Source organism: Drosophila serrata, unplaced genomic scaffold (genome assembly GCF_035046125.1).
Source record: "Drosophila serrata isolate PLE 108 unplaced genomic scaffold, ASM3504612v1 contig_272, whole genome shotgun sequence".
NCBI classification, from domain to species: Eukaryota; Metazoa; Arthropoda; class Insecta; order Diptera; family Drosophilidae; genus Drosophila; species Drosophila serrata.
Window position 1 is genome coordinate 6,140,185 of NW_028257170.1, and position 19,483 is coordinate 6,159,667.

Below are 19,483 nucleotides of genomic sequence, written 5' to 3' on the forward strand. Positions count from 1 at the left end.
GGGCTCCTTGGAATCCACGATGCGTGGGTTATCCTTCGGATGCCACATCTTCAGCGTAATTGAGTTGCATTCAAGTCTTGTCTTCGATGCATGCCCCCGCAGCGGAGGCATCATGTGGATGTGCATCTCCCAGTTTTGCCTGAATAAGTTATGTGATGCAGAGGAGACCTTTAAGTACATAACATTTTATTAGATTCCTTGGTTAATGAATCACTGTGGCCTCATGTGGAAGTGTAAATGTCAGCGATGGAAATTGGATAAGGAGCGATCACTTAATATGAGATATATCGTCAGCAGATGGCGAGATAATTAAAGGTTGGCACGAAGACAGGTGTGTAGATATTCTTGTGGAATAGGTCAGGACCTTGTTATGGTTATAAACTGAGCACAAGAGCTAAGAATAGAGAGGAGTCTTATAAATCATTGTTACAGAGCATCTCTAGAATCTATTTAAGTCTGACATTTAAAGGGATTTTAAAATTAAAAATGTTGAGAGTTAAATTAAAGTAAATATACCTTCATAAAGATATGAAGTTATAAGTTAATTGGAGTTAATGTTTAGTATAAATAAAATCATCTTAAGTTAGTGGTCTAATACTTATATACATCGCTCTTCACTCTCAAAACTTGACCCCAATCAGAACCCCTGAAAATCTCCGATAATTGATATAGTTTGCCCTTCATTAAACGGGTCACAAAACAAAAGCTCAATAAATTATATCTGCTGCCCTGCATTCAAATCGAAGCTACAGCTGGAGCTGGAGCTGGCCAAGAGCAAGAGTGATTGCAACATCGACGGGTCCAGTTGATGGACGCAGTGCGCGGTTGCTCCTCAAGTGATTCATGGCCATAAAGCCAAGCCAAGCTACCGACTGCAGCAGTCAGCAGCTGTTAAGTGCCCACTTCGAGTGACAGATAAAGACCCCTCCTGCCCTGAGACCAAGATACGGTCCCAGATTCAAGACTCAGTCCCCCAGACTCAGACTCTTGCCCAGACTCAGATTCAGTCCCTATGTCAAGGTTACCCGCCGGACAAGCCCCACGCGTACTTAACCCACAATTTCAAGCTGGACGACGACTGTGTCATTGTTTTTTGTTTTTTCGGGTTTTTGGGGCTCGACTTTGTATCGAGCGACAGTTACACGTACTTAAGATAAACATCTGTTGGTCGTAATGTGGAAAATGAATACCCAGAAAAATTATGCACAAATCGAGATGCGGTTTCAGCTTCAACGTAAATCCTAATTTGTGCTTGTGTCATGTAATTTTATGAAGTGTTGCTTGCTGATTATTATTGTTTCTTTTTGTTTACGTTACGTAGGACTCAATCAGACATTGAAGGAAGAGATATTCGGGCAGGACGACGTTGAAAACTGATATGTTCATATATACATGATTGATTTTGTAATATATTTCTCAGTTTAAATACTTAATACTTAAGTGTCGTTCTTATTCACACATATAATTTATTTAATATTATTTAACCCTAGGTATATATATATTTATATATATATATTATATTATATATTTTATAAATCAATGATCTAACCAGGTCAAAAACTGTTATTCAATCACATTTGCTAAGTAGGCTCGTTGTTAGACCTTCGCCTAACTGAGCGTGTCATTTGTCATTTGGCCAAAAATCTATTGACAATTTGGCTATATAAACACTGAGTAGGCCTCATTGGGTCATGAGTTCTTACTGGAGTTTCGCAGTGGCAAATTCAAACTAAGACTAGATCCAGATTTCAGCTGCCTCAACATGCATCGAATGGTAAGTTCTTTTAAAATACATATTTTATGATTTTTCTAATAAGTTTTAAAAAATCAAACCATAGTTGCTCTACACTTTGGTAATCGTTGTTGCCCTTGCATTGGTTCAGGCCTCCCAAATCCATCATAATCTGACATTTCCTGCTGCCAGCCAAGTTTTCAAATGTTCTGCCAAAAGCCAACGCCTTGGGTACTCGCACAGCAATCGGAGTTTGACAAGGGATCTGCCCACATTAACCCCGGACATGGATATAGACACGCGGCGCACAGCGATGTCGTCTCGGTTTGAACTTTGCTGCTATGGGAAACCTTTTACATTAAGGCACTAGTCGTGTTGCATTGTTGTTGCTTTTGTTATTTGAATAAACTGTTATAAATTATTTATCAAACAAACTGAAGTGGAAGGAGCTTATGCTTCAGACAACCATTGAAGGGGTTTTCTAAATTTAGATTCGTGGTTTAACATTTAATTTAAAGTTTGAAGTGGTTGCCTGAGCTTTATTCGGGTTGAAATTACTTAAATTGGTTGTCTTAAATTTGATTTAATTTGTATTGTTTAAAAGCTTGTAAACAATTAATTAAGAGAATATAAAGCCAGCTCTTTTCCTTTTATGAAATCTCATATTCTGTATTTTTTAAAGAATTAATATTATACGTAAACTAAGAATAGTATTAATGCAAATTTTTCCAGCTGCTTAATAGTTGGGCGCTGTTTTTCAAGTATGGCGTGTACTAATAAATTTTTATTCTTTAAGAAATTCCCAAGCATTTTTAAATTGTAGACTTGTTTACCATTGTACAGTTATAAACAGATCTATTCTTAGTTTTGACTTTTTTATGTCCAGTTTAAATATTAGGAACCGCAAAAATGTGTTTCCCAATGAAATGTCATTTAATATTTTAATATTATTATTTTGTTGAAGGTTATTGATATCCGAAATTGCTATTATTTTGTTTTCTGGTTTCTGATATGAATCAATACAACACGATTACTTTTAAGGGATCAATAATACTTTTTGGAATTTTATTTAATTTTCTTGTGAACTTTTTAACAAACAAACAATCAAAGGTTCTTAATGGTGCAGGGTGTAGGCCAGAGGAGCAGCATGCACCACAGACTTGACAACGGGAACAGAGTGCACCACTGGCACAGAGTGAACCACAGGCACGGAGTGGTGGACAACTGGAGCTGCGTGAACAACAGGGACGGAGTGAACCACTGGAGCAGAGTGGACAGCCACGGTCTTCAGGACTGGAGCCACAACGGGCTGGACGACGGCCTTGCTGTGCACCTGGGTGATGCTCTGGTGGGACACAGCCGAAGGAGCAGAGTGCACCACAGTTCCAACCTTGGCCAGGACAGGCTCATGGACCACATGGTGGGTCTCAATTAGACCAGCGCTGGCGGTGGCAACCAGGAGGGCAACAACGGCGATCTGTTCCAGGATTTAAATGTTAAATGCTGGTCTACAGGATAAGTATTCCTTGAGTTACTCACGAATTTGAACATTTTTGGTAATTGTTGGCTGAAGCGACTGAAGCTGCTTGTTGGTTTGAGAAGATTCGAGGGTTAACTGATGATGTCTGGAGACCATCAGCCAAGTTTATATAGAACCTGGGATACTTCAGACCAAACCGCTGATCTTCAGTACGCCCCTGCATGACCCGACTTTGATCGGATCGAGGGCCGAATCCGAGGCGAACTCGGCTCATTATGATTTCTGGTTGCAGCAGCAGCGACCGCGGCAGCCGAGTGCCAAAAGCTCAGGTCGTGAGTCCAAAATCGGAGATCTGAGAGATCCGAAATCCAAAATTAAAAGCCGAAGTTTGAAGTATCTCGGCTCTTATCAAAAGCCCCTCAAGGTGGACAGCTTCGCGCACGAAGTTGGTCACTGTTTGAGCCCTTAGCCCGGTTGGTTAGTTGCTATAAAAGCCTCATTTGCGGACTCCACCAGCATCAGTTATCTTTCTGAGCTTACCAAAAAAACAACCCATTTCAAGATGTTCAAGTTTGTAAGTTGGAAGGATTCCAGGAGTTACCAGAGGATTGGAAATTAACTTACTGTCTTCCCCAGGTCGCCATCGTTGCCCTCCTGGTTGCCACCGCCAGCGCTGGTCTGATCGAGACCCACCATGTGGTCCATGAGCCCGTCCTGGCCAAGGTAGGAACTGTGGTGCACTCTGCTCCTTCGGCTGTGTCCCACCAGAGCATCACCCAGGTGCACAGCAAGGCCGTAGTCCACCCCGTTGTGGCTCCAGTCCTGAAGACCGTGGCTGTTCACTCTGCTCCAGTGGTTCACTCCGTTCCCGTTGTCCACGCTGCTCCAGTTGTCCACCACTCCGTGCCTGTGGTTCACTCCGTGCCAGTGGTGCACTCTGTTCCCGTTGTCAAGTCTGTGGTGCATGCTGCTCCTCTGGCCTACACCCTGCATCATTAAGGATACAAGGATACAAAATGTGATACAGTTTTTATGATTTTTTGTTTAAATAAATGTTTTTTCGTTTCGCCATAACAAGATAATCATTGGGTTTTACTGAGCTTTCAATTTAATGTAGTTTAAAATATTACTGATTTTTTGGAAAAGAATAAGGTAGAAACATATACATATATATATATTTTTTTATGAGACTTTAGTATATTATTTCACTCTTTTAAATATATATTATTTTATACCCTTATGTTCTAAATAAAAGTGTGAAATACATGGTTTTCAGCTTCTTATTTTTCACAACTTAAGGGAAAAAGAAGGAAATTAATCTAGTACATTTTAACAAATATAAATTACCCTCTCCTGGCTACATATTAATTAAATTATGTTCAAAAACTAGAAATTCATTGAAGTCAACCATCTTATACAAGTCTTATACAGACTTTCGGCAGCTCTTTGTGCTGCCTACTTGTAGGCTGCTCATAAAACCAGTAGCTTTAATTTAAACAGTAATATAAAAAATATAAAAACTAATACAACATTTTCTCTCGCTTTAACAAGTATGGTAGGTATTTTATTGCTTGGAATGTATTTTAGTGTCTAAACATTTTTTTGTGTATTTTTCGTTCTCATTGCTGGATTTGCTTGCTTCATAAACAGGGCACGACGGAAGACAGGATGTGTGATTTGCCAGAAATGCTGGAGAGTTGAACAGGAGTTGAATATGGCGTGGCGTGTGTGGGTGAGATGTATTTCTGGTAGCGATTTAAATCTCCTGGAGATTAACCAATCACAACGGGTCCCAGGCCATGGATGCTCTTGACCAGCAGCGGGGAAGGATGCACCTGGGTGATGGCAGAGTGAGAGATGGCGCTGGGGACAACGCTCACCACATGGGGAGCAGCGACCAGATGGGGTCCGGCGACAACAGCAGGTCCCCAGAGTCCAGGTGCCACGAGTCCAGGTGCTGCGATCAGTCCTGGAGCGGGAGCAGGAGCGGGCACGGGCGCAGGCGCAGGAGCGGCAGCAGCCAGGCAGAAGAGAGCAACGAAGATGCACTGGAAAGGATATGGAAATTATGAGTATCCTCCCATGGTATCCTTTTTTATGTGGATAATTCTGTGGACTTTGTTGTAAATATTCTTACCAGCTTGAACATTTTGTTTTGTCGATGGTTTAGAACGATTTGACATAGAATTGCATACTGGACTGGCCTATTTATACAAAATTCTCGTGATCAGAACTGCAGTTGTCGCTCTCTAAATGGGTCGCCAACACGCCTCTGCACTCTGCACTCACTTAACCTGGCAACAAACACACATATTTTCCCCAAGCCAATCAGCCTTTTGAGCCAAGTTAAGCCGCATAGAACGAAACCAAATCAAACCAAATGCAAACCCTTCCGGGGGCAGGTTCTCGTCTTACACATGTGCACTGCTCGAATGTTTAAAAAACTTTACATTTAATTAATTTACATTTATTATTTATGCAAAGTATTGAGCTTTATATAAAATATGAGACTTACTGAAGGTCTATATTGTTTACTTAAGGAAATAGTAATTTAAAATACATATCTTTAAACATTTAAAAGTTCCTGGTGGTTGTAAATTCATAGGAAAATGCCATTAAAATTGATATCATTTGTAGAATTTCTTTGTAATCTAATTTTCTTTGTAGTTTTCCTATATACAATTATGTAAGTAAACAACAACATTTTTATGACATTTTCCCAGTGCATTGGCACAGGTTCTCCCTCACTTGACTGGCCACTTTGCAGCGATCTGATTCGTTTCTATTCGATTTCGCCGCCTTATGATTTATGCAATGCGAGACATGTTCTAAGTGGATTGCTTCGCTATATTCCCAATCCCCTGTCCCAGTCCCATTCCACAGACCCACGGACTATGCGGCGTATACTTGACACTGTTGCATGCGTCGCACAATTAAGCAGACAAAATAAATAGAATCATGTGAGGGGAAAATATGTAATGTGAGAGCTCAGCTTATCTCACAGCTTCACAAAAGAATCAACTCAGGCGACTTGAGAGGGGGTTGCTCTTTGCACTTTTGGCTTGCATAAATTACGTCCCCAACTTGGCGAAACGTTGATTAATGTGACTTGCCAATAACGTCAGCGGCTAGCGGTCAGTTGGTAGTTCAGTTGGTTAACTTCATCTAACTTGCCTCGGGGCTCGGCCAATCGACAAAACTCAAACGATTTTATCTTGTGCAATAGTGCGACACTTGCACATCAGACACATTTTAACAGATTTATTATTGTGATCAGGAAATGTGTATATTATTATGGGATATTGAGCTAATTTTAGGCACAGCTTTAAGGAATATTTTTGGGCTTAAATCAAAAGATTAAGTAGCTTAAGTAGTTTGATATAACTTTAAATACAAATATTGTATTAAGTTAATATGACAAAATTTATATTTACAACTTTTCAAGGCTGCAGAAAGTGATAGAGTTATTGTCTACTTAATCTTGATTACTTTCCCCAAAGTAATATTTAATTTATATGTACTGAAAAGTGTAAGTATGATATTCATTCAAAATGCTCCCAATCCCATCGATTCCACACCTTTTTTCTTAAACTTCGTCGCTTGCTCATTGCTCGTTTTGTTTACCTTTAATGAGCTACCGAATCACGTGTCTCTAAAATAATACAAAAAACCGCAGTTACCTTGCCGAAATCTATTTACTATTTATTTTTGTATTTTATTTGTTTGCCTCGTTTGCCGGTCGCTGACCGCACTCAGAAATGTTGGCTTAAAGCATAACCGATTTGCGGCTAAATTGGCCGATGAAAAGGCTGGCCAAAACAAAAAGCCAAAAACTTTTCAGGGTTAACGCTGATTGATATTGATTTTGATTTGTTTTTAATGCATCAAACAAGGAAGTACGAATTAAGTTTGTTTGCCAGAGAAACCAAGAAGCAAATCACACTAGACTACGCCCAACACTCTGTCTCCCTGGTATTCATTGCAAATTGGCCATAATAAATACATCAATTAGATGTTTATGTCACATTAAATGCTCGAATATATCCCATTTCCCTGACTTTATGGCAATGTTCGCCGATTAAGCTAATTCTGAATGTGAATAATTCCGACTGAATATGTGTGTGAGTGTGGGGGGCAAATTTGCATTCCGGCTTATGCAAATTGCCAGGCCAATTGCAAAGGCAAAACAGACTTGAACTTGAAATAGACTGGGATCCCTTCTGGCTTACAATGGGCTGAAAAATTGGATGTAACACAGCAGTGACTATTTATCACCTCGCTTGGCTAAGACCAGAGAGGCAGCTCCTCAACCTCTTCATCCGAAAACATACAGACATTCATCATGCTGCTTATGCACTGATTTGCATAACGCTGCGAATATGCATTTGGTTGCCACATGGAGAGACAACGTGTGTTGTCACCATGGGAAATGTGCCATCCCATCCTCCGACGATGAACCGAATACCGGACTGAATGTATCGAATGATTTTTTCGGTTAATTATGATTACGCGCCAATTATGTCACTTGGTGCGGTTGGCAAAAGCGAATTGTTACGACACAAATAGAGATCAGACCTCATTTGACGTCACCTCCCGTATCCATTTCCTATTTGCCACAAAGTAGGAGGAAGCACAGAAATAATTAATTTTTACAGAGACAGTATGCTACAATAGATACCAGTAAGGTATATGGTTTTCTTCGGTGTTATAGGGGATAAATATATCATGAATATGCATTAGAAAAAGGATAAAAATAGTCTTCCTAATAGAGAACTTAAATTCTCCACTACCAAAATGAATCTAAACTTTACTTTTTCTAAGATATAAAAACCCCAATTTAGTCACAAAAAGAAAACCATTCTTTCAGATATTGTATCTTTTTTTCTGTACAGTATATTAAGGTTAGGCGGAATATATATCCAGCAGCTTACAGCGAAACATCCTTTACGACTCAACAGTTCGGCTATTGACACACACGCATACATACACAGCATACATAGGTATGCATCATCATCATCATTATCCTCGTAGTCAGTTTTCGTTATCGCTATCGATCATCATCATCAGTCAGGTCAGCATTATTCATCAATCAATCGATTAATAGTGATGGAAATCATGGAAATCATGATGATGGTGGTGCAGGTGGAAGGGATCGTACGGATGGAAGGCCTTGATGATCGGCGCAGGATGATAGGCCTTGATGATGGGTGGATGCACCACCGTCTTCACCACTGTGGGCAGGATCACTGGCTTGATGATGTGATGGGGGACACTGTGCACCACCGTCGAACTCTGGTGGGACACGGCAGCGGGCAGGTGGACGATCTTGGCCACATGCAGTGGCTCAACATGATGATGATGATGGGGATACAGCGGATACTCCGGATAGTGATGATGGTGGCCATGCAGGAAACCAGGACGAGCAGCCGCCAGGGCACAGAGCGAGAGCAGCGATAGTATCTGGGGAAGGGGAATCCTTGTTAATCCTTGTTGTCCCTGGAGGGAGGTATCTATTACCCCCTTAGATCCTTACCAGTTTCATCATGTTGTGGGTGGGTGACTTAATCCTCGGTGACTCGTTGGCTGCTGGCAACTGATGCCACTCAATGGCTTGTAGGTGGCTTTTATTCACTTGCCACTTGGCCCCCACTGGCAACAGCTGCTGCTGCTGTTGCAGTTCCAGTGGCAGATGCAGATGCTCCGATGTTGAAGCTGAAGCCCAGTTGCCATATCCGCCGTTGCTGCGAGGCTTCAATGTTGTGGAACTTAGCGTCTGCATCCGCAGTTTGCAGTTTGGAGTCTGCCGTCTGCCGGCTGCAGTCTGCAGTTTGAAGCTGTTGCCGTTGTAATTGCAGCTCGTTTCGTTTCCATTTCAATGGTTGCCTTTGCGTTGTCTGCTTTTTTTCGCACACAGTTTTGTCAAGCGCCGCATTGTTTACCCGCAGCGTCTGAGACGAGATCCATCCATCGACCCCTTCCGATCCCAAGCGCTGAACTCTGCCTCGGTTTGGGTTCAACGCGGTGGCAAGAAGGCGCAGCAGGAGTTTGAAGGGGAACAGGAGATGCTCTTCTTTCCGAATCAGTGGATGTAGTACAAATTAAGTAGCAAAATTGAGTTAAATTTAGTAAAAAAGATTTAAGTTTTATAATATTGCTAAAACAGTCTACAGCCAAAATCCTTCAAAATAGTTTTTTAAATGATATTGTCATATTGTTAATTGCCGAAATTGATTAAAATTTCCTATGAAATTTAGCCTTTAATTTTCCTTTAGTTATACATATATGTTGTTATTTATATATATTATATTATTTGAATATAATTTATACATATATTCTATGCATTATCTTAAAGAGATATCATTCTATTCATATATTTCTATTTTCATACTTCCCCTTACAATATTCGAGGCACATTTGAGGTATAAACTTATGGACCTCTCTAATTTATAGAGTATCTGCTTATATGTTCATTCAGAATGTTTATCTTTAAGGTTGTCAATTGTTGTTTGTTTTTGTTGTTGCTGTTATTGTTGCTCTGCTGGCAAGTTTATAATAATATCCCAGCGATTGTCGCGTCGCGCTGCTCGCTGTTCTCGATGTCTTTTGCTGCAGCAATTGGCACTGGTAATTGCAATTGCAGCCGCTTCTGCTCATGTTGTTGCTGTTGCTGTTGCAGTTGCAGTTGCTGCGATTTTCGCAGCAATTTGCACTCGTACCGTTAGGACCCAAGACCAGCTGCTGGCTGTGTATTGGTGCGCAGTTAGAGCATAATTTATGCCAGTGTTACATTTGCACGCTGCGACCTTGACTACTCGCAATTCGGCCTGCAAATTGCTGTTGGCTTTACAGCATCGCTATCTATATCTTTTTTTTATTTTTCGTATTTTTTTGGGGTTCCTCAAGAGTGGTTTCTTGGTCAGCGGAAATTCACACTTGCCAATTTAATTGTTGCAGTTTTTAGTTTCTTAGTCGTGGAAATTAGTTGCCAGTCTGGGAAGCTGCCACAAGAGCTGACTTGTTTTTCCGAGTGTGTGAGAATCGAGATCTAGACATTGTCATCATAAAATAAATACCAACGACTGCGATCAGAATAATAGCACTAATATATAATGGTTTTTGCAGTAAAAAAATTACTACCAATAAATTTCTTTTTTATTTGTTATGTCTTTAAGACGCTAAAAATTAATTCGATTTAAGTTTGAAGAAATAGCATTGGTTTGGTATTATGTTTTGGATCAACGAAGTTATAATTATTTTCATGTATTGTGTTCAAAATAAATCTTTATAATGTCATAAACTACTATAAATTTGTAATTATTTGAAATATAATGTCTTATAAATATAATTCCCCAAAATTCAACCTTCACAGACTCCCAACTAATGTTAATTTAAATCCCTTTACCAACCTAAAAAAATCAAGTGAAAATATTATCTATTTAAAATGTAGAAAAATAGATAACCAAATTTCTGGCTGTCATCTTGAGTGCTATTATTTTCACCGGCATTGCAAGGCTTCGCTGCTGTCTGCCATCGATTGTGATATTTAAGGCTTCCAATTGTGCCCTGTCATCTGCTGGAAAAGTTCACGAACGGCAGCTCAGCTCAGCTCCATGGCTCCATGGCTCTATGGCAAACTAGAACACTTGACTCCACTCCGAGCACTCCGAGAGCTGAGCACGAGCTGGAGCTCATTAGAATGTCGCTTGATATTTTGACAGGCAACATGGACGGCAAGTGCTGAAATGTCAGAGACACTATAGGAGCCTTAGTCGGGTCGCTTAAATTAATCATGATTTGCATTTAGCCGGGTAAATATTTACACAACAATTTGCTGCGGTACCTGGTCAGCATAGCACTCCTTGAACCGCAAAATTGGGGCCCAAAATGAATTCAATTGCCGGGCTTATCGCCACCAGGAAGCAATGCATCTGGCTGGGATTGGAACGAGTTGCAACGAGTGTTGCAACCTCTCGCTCCACGTAGCATGCTCCACCCAAAAAGAGTTCGATTCAGTTCAGTGGGTTAGTGGGAGACCAATCTCTGGCTAGGAATCTCAATGTTCGACTATTTTTCAATGTTATTGCAATTAAGCTGCAAGCCAAGTCGGGCATCCGCTGCACACGCTTTGCGATTCTGTGCCGAGAATGCTGCCGCTCAATTGATGGACACATCTGACCTTAGCGAGTGGCCAGTGGCCAATTGGTGGCTCCATCCATTGCTGGCCACCTGCTATGGGTGCTACGTGCTATGAGCTATGAGCTCGTTGAGTATCCGCCAGAGTGGCAGCCAGTTAGTCGAACGTAATTACTCGAGGGGGCCAAGCAAATGAATTTTATATGCTGCCAGCCACCTTTTATTTCGCCTGCCAGCCGCTCCACTTGCCACAGCTGCAGCACATTTCTCACCGGCCGCCATTTGCGTAATGCTCCTTCTTGGGTTTGGATTAGGAGTAATGCACTTGGAGGAATATTACCTAGGAAATTAGTGAAATAATCTAAGGTTTAGAGGAATTTCTAGCAAAGAAATTGGTCGTGCTTAAAGTAAAAGTTTCCATAAAATTTTGGCTAACTCTAAAATGTCTTTAAATTTAGATTTCCTTAGAATATGGATATATGTTTATAGGGAAAAAATTAACTAAACTAAGAAACCTGTTTAGGAACAATCTCTTCTTGAAAGTAGAAAAAAGGATAACAAAATGCTTTTCCTAGAATTAAATTCAAATCTGAAGTATTTGAACTTACTCCTTAGTGTGTAATTGCAGTAGTTTTAGTTTTTACTGAGTAAATAAATTTACTATTTCCTTTGTTTACACACCATTTTACACACATTTCTTTACTAATACTATTTGCTATTTCTAAACTTTTAAATAAATTTTCAGTGTAAGTATCCAGCGCTCTGACATCTGAGTGAACTGTGGCAACGGGACAGGTCGAATCATTTGTGGCCGGGAGTGTTTGGCAACACAGAGAGCTGGCGCCTTCTGATCGGACAGATCGGGCTTGGCCAACAAAGCTCTTTTCTTAGCCAACAAAATATTGAATTTCATGTAACATAATGGTCAACTAATTTTCGGTCTTTGGTCTTGCGTGGAGTGTTGGCTGCGAGCGAAATGATTTTGTACTTAAAGTTTATGGACAAGTTAATGGGTTAACTTTTGAGTTGCATTAATAGTTGAAAGGTTGGTTAAGGAAGGTTTTTGGTATTTGAATCCTTATTATACTAACACTATACTTGTTACCGCTTTTCTACTACTACTATTTCCTCTTTAAAAGTCTACATCAATTTTTTACATCATGCGTTTCAAAACATTTGTCCCACACATCGACCTTCAAGGCAATTAGCTTTATAAAAATCATACTTACACAATGGGAAATCAGTGGTTGATCATGAAAAACTCGGAAGCATTTAAGAGCCAGAGCTAATTATGGCCAAGAAAAGAACAAGCCAGATAAGTAATGACGTCGGAAAGATTGTCAACACCCCATTCCCAACCACCTCACTCCCCCTCTAAGTAATTGATCTTTAAGCTCGGCTTAATTGTTGTTCATTACGCTTAGTTGCATTGGAAATTGAGTTTGGTGCTAAACGGTGTCGATAAAAGTTTGCCCGGGGAACTGGTTCCCTCTGTATGCATGATAATTGCCTGGCAATTTCTTAATGTGGCTAGTAGTGCTCTCTTGCTGGTGTTATGCAATGAATTGGCCGAAACAGATACAGATACAGATACAGAAACAGAGGCAGAACTGTCACTTGGCCGGTGGCCACATGGGGAACATTACATTACCCCCGAAGCCAGATCCCAAGAGAGATACTGGCACAACGGCACACAGCATTTGTTTGTGTTTTTTTTTTTTCTTATTATTACTATTTTTTGGTAAAAACACAGCCCGGATATTGCCAAGGAATTTACCACAAATAGACTCAAATCTATTAAAAGTCACTCAAGAATTTTGGCCAACAAAGAGGCAAGCGGAAGGCGCGCGGAGTTATGTCGCCAGATCGAAGCCTTCATTAATCATGCTAAAAATTGCTGACAAATCACCATAACGGCGGCAAATACAACCGAAGTCAAACACCAAACAAGGGACAGTGGTCTTATAATATAGAATTTTAAATATATTCAGATTTACACAATTATTTATTAAAAATTTGAGGTAAATAAAAAGCTAAGTGAATAGAAAACGAGAAAAGAAGAAGATTGCAATGACAACTAAGCCAAAAAATCATAAATTTAATAATATTTAATTACTAATGAATAAGGACTTTTCTTAAGAATCGAATCAAAATCTTCTATACATGTTAGTTATAAATATCAATTACTTTCTATATATTAATATTCGCAAATAGTTATTTTATTATCCACTGTTCCCTCCAAGTACAGTTTGGTCTGTGTGATCTGCGCGCCTGCGCAATCGCCATAGCTGTCGATGTTTGCTTATTACACAAAGCGGAACTCCAGACCAGTCCCAGTTTCAGTCTCAGTCTCAGTCCAAGCCTGAGAGTTCCAGTCCCGAGTGCGGTTCTATGTGGGATGTGGCTGACTCTGACTGTGGCTCTGGCTCTTTATCGCTTTGCCGTCTAGCTGGCCATTGTTATGCCAGACAATTGCAATTCCAGATTAACATAACCAGAAAAAAAAATTAACAACATACGGGATGGAGAAAGGCAAGGAGTGGCGGAGTTTGCCAGAGGGAATAAAGTACAGAAATGTGGTGATCAATTCGAGTTGCCAGGGGATAAAGGATACTTGTGTCATTAAATATATATTTTAAATAAATAAGTGGGTATAGTAAAGCTGTCAAAATAAGGGAAAGTGTTGTTGAACTGACGGAAATTATAGAAACTGCTTAGAAAACTTGGGAAGAAATAAGTATGAAATGTTTAGAATATATGTAACATAAAAAATTCAAGTTTTCAGAGCACATGCCATAACACAATTAATTTTAAAATACTTCTACATTGAAATAAATTTATACAAAAATTATTCATCTACAAAGCCATTCTTTAAACTCTTTTGTTTTTAGTTTTATTACAACATAATTCATTCTTATTGTGACTTTTTCTAGGCACTATTTAACTATAAAAACTCATAAAAACAGTTAAGCTGAAAACTATAAATATAAATCTTATAAGAGCCGCTAATTAAATTCCCACATATATTTTAATTATGAGTTATCATTAAAAAGCTAACTAGTTCTTGTTTACTGTTCAAAATGCTCCATAAACATTCTCTTTGCAAACACTCATCAGAGACAAATAAATTTAGTAAAAAGTGTAAAAATAAAAGAGACACTGTGTTAATTTGCTAAAAAAAATGTGAAGAAATTCATTTCCATTTCGTTTCGCGTTCGCTGGCCGACGTGATGGGCAAGTAAATAGCCGCACTTGGTGACTTTGCGCACATTCCTTTCCCCATTCAGTGACGATTCCGCCTCCTCCAATGGACATGGCCTTCTCTCGCAGACGCAACAACTGCTGGTGGAGATGGAGAGGCGGGTACATGGCCCCCTTGGAGCCAGTTATGGCCATGACAGAAACACGCAAGTGCGTTAGCATTGAACTTGGGCTACTTTGGGCGGGTTGTAATGGCTGTGTGCGTGTTGCAGCCACGGGGAATTTTCACGGTCAACTTTGAGGAAAATGACAAGTGTGAACCACATTTATTTCTTTTTTGCGACGCCTGTCTTTGGGCCTGAAGTGATGCAAGTGGCGGCTGCTGGCCAACTGGCCTGGTGTCCGAGTGGGCCAAGAGCCCACCATTCAGCGAACAGCGACAGACCAACATTTTATTTTGACTGGTTTTCTGCTCTTTATTTTTTTTGTTATTTTTGCAACCTAATGGGGTACGATGTCTTAGGTGGGCAGTGGCCAGCTTTGGCCCGTTGGGGAGTCGTCAGGGGGAGGCCTGGCAAAAAAACTAAAAAAAACTCCAAGCGAAGACAAAGCGAATCAGCTGCTGCACATGCAAACTTTGGCAGCTTTTCTGTGGCCGTTGGCGTTATTTTTCAGCTTTTCCTAACGATCTTTTGAAGGAGGAGGAAAGAAAAAAAAAAATATTATTATTGTGTTTTCTGCATTTTAAGATTCGGTTGCACATGGCCGCCGCCTGCTCGGATTTTGGCAGTATAAAAGCAGTTGCAAATTGCAAGCTGGCAGCACAATTCGGCGAGGCGTCAACACAGACCCACAGTTCATTAGTTCAGCCAATAGCTAGCGCAACAGGATCGCCAGGATTAGCAAAATGTACAAGTTGGTAAGTTGACTAATACACACAAAAAGGAAACCCAAGTCTTGGGGTCCTGACTACATTAAGTATTTACTTTCCAAAAGAATCCTAATTCGACTGAAGGAAACTTGTGTCCTCTTTCTCTTATATTTTCCTTCATAAATATTTTTCTTTCTTCTCAAAGGTGGTGTTCTTCGCTCTGCTCGCCTTTGTGGCCGCTCGTCCGGGTTATCTGGAAGCTGATCCTTGGAGCCACAGCTATGCTGCTCCGGCCATTATCCATGAACCCGCTTTGGCCAAGGTGGGTGCCATCATCAAGACCATTCCCAGTGCTGTCTCACACCAGAGCATCAGCCAGGTGCATAGCTCTGCCCACATTATCCAGCCCATTGTTGCCCCAGTGCTGAAGACCTATGCCGCTCCGATTATCAAGACTTATGCGGCTCCGGCTCTGCACACGACCCTGCTGTCGCCCTCGTGGGCTGGACATGGCTGGGCCCCGTCCTGGTAGAGGTCCTGCGGATGATGTCTTTGCGTGGGCTAGCAACTACACAGATTCCAGTTACATTTTCCCACCCAACCCGATGTTAATTCATTCTCCTTACCCAGCTGTTTTGTTTTTTTTCTTACACATTTCGACTGATGTAAATAAATCCATGTTTCATGCTCAGATTAATCTTGTGTCTATTGAATTTTTTATTTGAATTCTTTATGTGATAGTATTTGGCACTAAAAACCTTTAAGAGAGCAGAGTAAAGAAATTAACTTTAATTTAACTCTGTACCCACAAAGCGTGACAATATGATTCACATTTTTTAACGTATATTTGGCTCATGTTTAACTATGTCTGTTTACCAAATAACATATCATAATTCAAAGTGTTTGAAATACGGGTAATTGTTAGTCCTAAAGTTTACAGACATTAAACAACTACAAACTTGTTTGTAATAATGCTGTCTTGAAAGAGGTCTCTTAAGTTATATATGTAAGTAATTTTATCAGATAGACAGCTGCTTTTATAGTAATTTAATGATATAAGAAGATTTTCACATATAATAGTAATAGTGTTATATGTAATTATCATTGAAAGCAAATGCAATCAATTTAATAAGTCTAAGACAGATGCAAAAAGTTTAAAAGTTAATTAAAAGATCTACAACTTACAAGAATTTATTCACATCTTATGGAAAAAAGAAAATGAAACATAACAACATTCCCTTTATAAATTAAGAAAGTTATTTAAGCTTTTTAAAAATAGTATGACTGAGATATACCATTTATGCAATGTACATCGTACATGAATAACTGAATCCTTAATTAGTTAGGGCTCTAAATATGAAAGTATCTTAAGTTATTTAAACACAACACCAAAGTAGCTTAAGTTACTAATAATACTAGATATAAAGTTCCCCCAAGATTCCCAATTAAATACAACAGGTAGTATTTTTTTACAAAATCACATTTTACTCGCAACTAAACATTATTTACAATAGGAATAGCTTTTCTTTCTAACCATCCAGATCGCTCGTCAGAGCCTCCAATAGCCTCCAGTTCTCCGGATTACCATCCAGCATTGTAGACAACGGGAGCAGCAGCATAGCTGGTGTGAACCAGAGGAGCAGCGGCAGCATAGGTGGAGTGGACAACGGGAGCAGCAGCATAGCTGGTATGAACCACTGGAGCGGCAGCGGCATAGCTAACCACCGGGGTGGACTTGACCACAGGAGCCACGACATCCTCCACAACGTGCGCCGAGCTGTGAACCACCGACTGGCTTTGGTGGGAGACCGAGGTGGGAACGCTGTTCACCACGGCACCCACTTTGGCCAGAACCTGCTCCTGGACATAGGTTGTGGCAGCAGGAGCGGAGTACACCACAGGAGACTCATAGAGATGGCCAGGACGAGCGACAGCTACGGCAAGGAGAGCAGACAACACCACCTGGAGGTTGGAAATTAGGAGTTAGCTAAATATACTTTAATAAAATCTAAAGATAAGGATGGAATTATTTACCAATTTGAACATTTTGAAGGATTTTTGTTTCTTGGTCTGTGTTGTGCTGCTGAAGCGAACAAAAGTTGACTGATAATGGTTCAACCGAAATTGGTCTCTTATATATGCTTAAAAAAATATATATTTTCCATTGCGTCGCGTTCACGGCGCCGCTTCAAAAGCCGCAAAAGTGTGGTTTAATTAAAACATTTACGAGCCAGCCGGTGGCCAGTGGTGCTCAGTCAAAACGAAATCAAATGAGTTGTATAAAACTGCCCTCGCTCGGACAATAAAACATGAGACTTGCAATTGGTCACTTGGAGACCCTAAATCTAAAAAACCCAAAAGCTCACGCACTGCACGTTGACCCTGACTCACGCCCTCAAAGTGCAAGTAATGCAGCTGCAGAGGAATCTCCCCCCAGCCTCTAATGGCATTCAAGAGGGCCTAATGGCTATGGATAGCTATACACAGAGAAAATGGTTTATTTATTTAGTAGTAACATCAAAGTATTTAGTCCGTAAATAATGAGAAATATGATATTTTTCACATAAGTAGAGTAATTATTATTTTTCGACTCTGATTTCTTTTTATATACTTAGAAGGCTGTAATTGATCTATATTTATTTCCCTGTGTACTCACAGCTCATGACTCGCTTGTCTCTGTTGAGCCGTCCACCGACGCTAATTGCTTATTGATCGTTGGCCAGAATCTGATATGGGTTTAACTTCAACTCGAATTGTGCGTCAAAGTGGCAAGGTCACATCTTGGTCTGGCTGCCGTATAAAAAGATTACGGCTGCCGGGCAATCAACAACAGTTCTCGCAAGAAACTCAATCCGAACACTCAGTCTCTCCCATCAGTCAATACAGACCAAACTTATAGCCAAAATGTTCAAGTTGGTGGTATTGTCTGCTCTCCTCGCCGTAGCCGCTGCCCGTCCCGGTCACCTGCTGGAGTCCTCCCCGCTGGTCTATGCCGCCCCGGCCACGACCATCGTCCAGGAGCCCGTTCTGGCCAAAGTTGGAGCTGTGGTGAAGAGCGTACCCACTGCCGTGAGCCACCAGAGCCAGTCGGTGGTGCACAGCTCGGCGCACGTTGTGGAGGATGTCGTGGCTCCTGTGGTCAAGTCCACCCCGGTGGTTAGCTATGCCGCTGCCGCTCCAGTGGTTCATACCAGCTATGCTGCTGCTCCCGTTGTCCACTCCACCTATGCTGCTGCTGCTCCTCTGGTGCACTCTACCTATGCCGCTGCTGCTCCTGTCTTGGCCAGCTCCTACGCCGCCGTGGCTCCCGTCGCCCATGTGGCTGCCTCCTCGCCGCTGACCTACACCGCCACCGGTGTGTGGTAAAGCGCTCCTCCCAGTTCGACTCCCAGTTGTAATCCCTCTCCTCCAACCTCTGCCAGGTGACCAGGATGCAATCGCTGGACGGTTTTGTGATACGAATTTTAAATAAATACATGTTTTGCCTTGAAAATTGTCTGAAGGTGTTTGCTTTTCTTACCAGCTTGACTTTTAGACCATTACTCTTTGTTTATAGAGGCTAAAGACTTTGCTATCCTTGGGTACTTTTAGTTTTATAATATTTTAGATATTAAATATCAGGTTAAAGGAAAGTGATAGTTGGAAATTAAATTTAGATTGATGATTTTCGATATTTAAGTAAGTATAAAGCAAAGTAGCAGTCTTGTTATAAAGAAGTTTAAAATTAGTTAAATAGATTTTTAAAATTTTTTCAGAACTGAAGTTCCTTTCAGGGTATTCATAGCATCAGTGAAACTCCATTTCCATCTAGTTTTGTGATCAGAATGAAAATTAATTCACTGTAGAAACTGCTTGGCTGGCTTGACTAGCTTTCTATGCTGAATGTGTCCTGGTTCGTTGCCCCTTGGCACGTACTTACTTCCTGCTGCAGTTACTCCTGGACATATGCAGAGTATAAACAAACACCTCACACGTAAGAGTAACAAATTGGCATCCCGCTGACCATCCAACTCGCTGGAATTCTTGGCCAATGAACTCTAGTTATTTAACAAATTAATTTGTACTC

At 40.7% G+C, this 19,483-nt stretch overlaps 8 protein-coding genes across 8 annotated transcripts; 4 read left to right on the forward strand and 4 right to left on the reverse strand.

Annotated features, from left to right (window-relative positions):
- Positions 1 to 1,626: 1,626 nt before the first annotated feature.
- On the forward strand, positions 1,627 to 2,135 carry LOC110190461 (uncharacterized). The gene is made up of 2 exons (XM_020960962.2): positions 1,627 to 1,774; positions 1,839 to 2,135. The coding sequence occupies exons 1-2, from the start codon at positions 1,763 to 1,765 to the stop codon at positions 2,100 to 2,102; spliced, it is 276 nt and encodes a 91-aa protein (XP_020816621.2). The 5' UTR covers positions 1,627 to 1,762; the 3' UTR covers positions 2,103 to 2,135.
- A 631-nt stretch (positions 2,136 to 2,766) lies between these two features.
- On the reverse strand, positions 2,767 to 3,368 carry LOC110190451 (uncharacterized). Its single transcript, XM_020960952.2, has 2 exons — positions 3,272 to 3,368; positions 2,767 to 3,209 (listed from the first exon to the last, which is right to left on the reverse strand). Exons 1-2 carry the CDS (start codon positions 3,281 to 3,283, stop codon positions 2,847 to 2,849), a joined length of 375 nt encoding a protein of 124 aa, XP_020816611.2. The 5' UTR covers positions 3,284 to 3,368; the 3' UTR covers positions 2,767 to 2,846.
- Positions 3,369 to 3,774: 406 nt separating this feature from the next.
- Positions 3,775 to 5,142, forward strand: LOC110190450 (uncharacterized). The gene is made up of 2 exons (XM_020960951.2): positions 3,775 to 3,786; positions 3,849 to 5,142. The coding sequence occupies exons 1-2, from the start codon at positions 3,775 to 3,777 to the stop codon at positions 4,209 to 4,211; spliced, it is 375 nt and encodes a 124-aa protein (XP_020816610.2). The 3' UTR covers positions 4,212 to 5,142.
- Positions 4,744 to 5,395, reverse strand: Nplp3 (Neuropeptide-like precursor 3). The gene is made up of 2 exons (XM_020960955.2): positions 5,350 to 5,395; positions 4,744 to 5,260 (listed from the first exon to the last, which is right to left on the reverse strand). The coding sequence occupies exons 1-2, from the start codon at positions 5,359 to 5,361 to the stop codon at positions 4,985 to 4,987; spliced, it is 288 nt and encodes a 95-aa protein (XP_020816614.1). The 5' UTR covers positions 5,362 to 5,395; the 3' UTR covers positions 4,744 to 4,984.
- Positions 5,396 to 8,073: 2,678 nt separating this feature from the next.
- LOC110190747 (uncharacterized) lies at positions 8,074 to 9,108 on the reverse strand. Its single transcript, XM_020961370.2, has 2 exons — positions 8,746 to 9,108; positions 8,074 to 8,672 (listed from the first exon to the last, which is right to left on the reverse strand). Exons 1-2 carry the CDS (start codon positions 8,989 to 8,991, stop codon positions 8,310 to 8,312), a joined length of 609 nt encoding a protein of 202 aa, XP_020817029.2. The 5' UTR covers positions 8,992 to 9,108; the 3' UTR covers positions 8,074 to 8,309.
- Positions 9,109 to 15,453: 6,345 nt separating this feature from the next.
- On the forward strand, positions 15,454 to 16,114 carry LOC110190454 (uncharacterized). The gene is made up of 2 exons (XM_020960954.2): positions 15,454 to 15,465; positions 15,623 to 16,114. The coding sequence occupies exons 1-2, from the start codon at positions 15,454 to 15,456 to the stop codon at positions 15,947 to 15,949; spliced, it is 339 nt and encodes a 112-aa protein (XP_020816613.1). The 3' UTR covers positions 15,950 to 16,114.
- A 776-nt stretch (positions 16,115 to 16,890) lies between these two features.
- On the reverse strand, positions 16,891 to 17,502 carry LOC110190459 (uncharacterized). The gene is made up of 2 exons (XM_020960960.2): positions 17,452 to 17,502; positions 16,891 to 17,379 (listed from the first exon to the last, which is right to left on the reverse strand). Exons 1-2 carry the CDS (start codon positions 17,461 to 17,463, stop codon positions 16,999 to 17,001), a joined length of 393 nt encoding a protein of 130 aa, XP_020816619.2. The 5' UTR covers positions 17,464 to 17,502; the 3' UTR covers positions 16,891 to 16,998.
- A 476-nt stretch (positions 17,503 to 17,978) lies between these two features.
- On the forward strand, positions 17,979 to 18,910 carry LOC110190448 (uncharacterized). The gene has a single exon (XM_020960949.2). The coding sequence runs from the start codon at positions 18,322 to 18,324 to the stop codon at positions 18,781 to 18,783; it is 462 nt and encodes a 153-aa protein (XP_020816608.2). The 5' UTR covers positions 17,979 to 18,321; the 3' UTR covers positions 18,784 to 18,910.
- Positions 18,911 to 19,483: the final 573 nt, after the last annotated feature.